Below are 2,549 nucleotides of genomic sequence, written 5' to 3'. Positions count from 1 at the left end.
AGCCTTCCTAATACTATTACATTGAAGTTGCTCTAAATTTTTCTTGTTGTGTTGCTTAAATTTCCTATTTACTAATACTATTACATTGAACTTGCTCTTAATTTTTCTTGTTGTGTTGCATAAATTTCCTATTTGTGGTTCCTAAGGAAACAAATCATGAAAATTCGAAATTCTATAGAATCCTACCCCACCTCACCCCTCGCAACTCAAACCCTCCCCCCATTATAAGTAGCAACCATTTGCCACCCTTTTTTTCATATCAACTTCAAATCTTTATTTCTTTCACTACTTAAGAAATAGCTTAATTTTTGAAGACATGGCATCGAGCTCAATGTCGTCTCACGGGTCATGGACCGCGCAGCAAAACAAAGCGTTCGAAAGGGCGTTGGCTGTGTATGACAAAGATACACCTGATCGTTGGGCGAATGTTGCGAAAGCCGTTGCTGGTAAAACTTCCGAAGAAGTGAAACGACACTATGATCTTCTTGTTGAAGATATTAAGTATATTGAATCCGGTCAAGTTCCTTTTCCTAATTATAGAACTACCGGTACCAGAATCAATGATCAAGAAAACAGGTATTCTATACATTGTTTTTTTTAAAGTTTCGGTCTAACATTAAAAATCGTGACGAAAACTTCACGTTTCGGAAATTTAATTTAATTTTTAACTTAATTTTTTTTAAAATAATACTGTTTCACCATGTCCGTATTTTAATGTCTTGTATGCTGTGTTTTTGCTGCATTTTCAGCGCATATTTAGTCGCCTAAAATGTTCAGTCCAATGGCGTAGTCTTTGAATTTTCAGTTAAAGTCATAGGAATAATATTCCTAATACAACAAAAACCTAATAAGGAATATCATGGTGTCTATAATATATAATATTAATATATAATGTTTATATTAATATATACTGATTCAGATTCTTTTTGTAAACTTTCCTTTTCTCCCTTACCAGAAATATATACTTGAAAAGGAAAAGAAGTTCAATTCTGAACTGCTTTCCATATATACATACAAGGAAACTTTATTTTCCTTTTTAATTTCTGATCGAAATGCGTGGTGATGGATTCTCAGAAAAATAAAAATAGAGTCTGAATCAACAAGAAATTATATATCTTCATGAAAAATTTAATTTTAAAATGGTTTTAAAAATACATGCATTGATAAGCCGCAATTAAAACGGCTATTTTATGTAAACATATTTCATGATTTCTGTCTATAATTTTTATACTACTATATTCAGGGGCGGACCTACAAAATTGGATGGGTAATTGTCCGTCTTATAATTCCGAATCTTTTAAAAATATTTATATAATATTGAAAAATATAGGTATTATATTTTAAAATTTACATTATGTCCACTTTAAATTTTATATTTTACCGAGTTCGCCCATTCTTATAAATTTTTGGTACAATTTACTCATCTTGTAAAAAAATTATGAATATTCATCACCTAATGGCATGTCTTATTATTTTTGACTTCTTATTATTAAATACTATAACATAACTTCAAACAAAATAAGTTGCAAAATCTTTTTTATGACCCTACGAGCACTTTTCACGTGGCTTGTATAAATATTGATTTGGACAATCAATTTTGTGTGTTTATAACTTAAAGCACCTATACAAAATTACAACTACTGATAAAATCAATAATAATAATAACATTTTCATAGTTTTGTTCTATTTTCTCAAAAACAAAATAAAAACTCAAATTTTAATAAAATTTTGATTTGTCGAACAATAATTGTATAACAAGTAAAGGAAAATTTGAATTATTCAATTGTTTGATAATAGAATATCATAATCTATATTTACGGTTATCTCAAATTTTTTTTCTTAACGCAGGATGAGGAACCTGAAGCTGAACTGAGCTGCAAGAAATTTCAAACATCAAATTGAGAAGAACTATTACGATCTTCTCGTATTTCTACTTATTAGAAAAAGAAAAACAATGGATAATTGTATTAATAAACATTATCCTTCTTTTCCTTCTATTCATTCTCTAATTTCTTTTTTCTATTTAAGCATAATCAAAGTATGTAAACATGGGAGGTTTTATAATCTTTGTGATTCTTTGCTTTCTCATGTAATTTCATTGTTCTCAATATATTTTATGTAAAATTAGTTGCCCAATAAATATATAATTTCATTCCAATAGAGTAACCTTGGCCACACAGTCACTGGCTAGCAGTGGGAAATTAGAAGAATTTTAACAAATAAAAGCAATGCATGATTTTGAATTATATTGAATCTACCCAGTGGTTTTCTTTTTTAAAAAACAATACCGAAATTCGAAAATTCAATATATATATGATTAATTTTACTATAAATTTGACTCTATCTCGAGATTTTAAAGAAGTTCATTAGGTATGTTGATACAATTGCTGTAAAACTGAATATGATGAGGCTGAGTCGCGGATTAGGTCGCTCTCTTTTAGACGTTTCGCGGCACAGCTCGGAGGTGCAAAGCTGACTATGAACCGCGGCGTCCCTAGGATAAAACAGCCGGAAATACTGATCACACTGCACTGTGAAATCAGCTCTAA

The 2,549-nt window shown here is 29.8% G+C and overlaps 1 protein-coding gene across 1 annotated transcript; it reads left to right on the top strand.

The window, feature by feature from the left end:
* Positions 1-232: 232 nt before the first annotated feature.
* On the top strand, positions 233-2,166 carry LOC126682423 (transcription factor RADIALIS-like). The gene is made up of 2 exons (XM_050378108.2): positions 233-576; positions 1,849-2,166. Exons 1-2 carry the CDS (start codon positions 317-319, stop codon positions 1,871-1,873), a joined length of 285 nt encoding a protein of 94 aa, XP_050234065.1. The 5' UTR covers positions 233-316; the 3' UTR covers positions 1,874-2,166.
* The last annotated feature ends 383 nt before the right edge of the window (positions 2,167-2,549 follow it).

This window comes from Mercurialis annua, linkage group LG5 (assembly GCF_937616625.2).
Source record: "Mercurialis annua linkage group LG5, ddMerAnnu1.2, whole genome shotgun sequence".
In the NCBI taxonomy this organism is placed as follows: domain Eukaryota; kingdom Viridiplantae; phylum Streptophyta; class Magnoliopsida; order Malpighiales; family Euphorbiaceae; genus Mercurialis; species Mercurialis annua.
The sequence above is the reverse complement of the archived record's forward strand: the minus strand, read 5'-3'. Positions and strand labels throughout refer to the sequence as shown.

Bases quoted from the DNA above. Each gene is read 5' to 3' on its own strand.
- LOC126682423 (XM_050378108.2), top strand. From the start codon at position 317: ATGGCATCGAGCTCAATGTCGTCTCACGGGTCATGGACCGCGCAGCAA. The intron at 577-1,848 runs GTATTCTATACA...TTCTTAACGCAG, and splicing joins ATCAATGATCAAGAAAACAG to GATGAGGAACCTGAAGCTGA.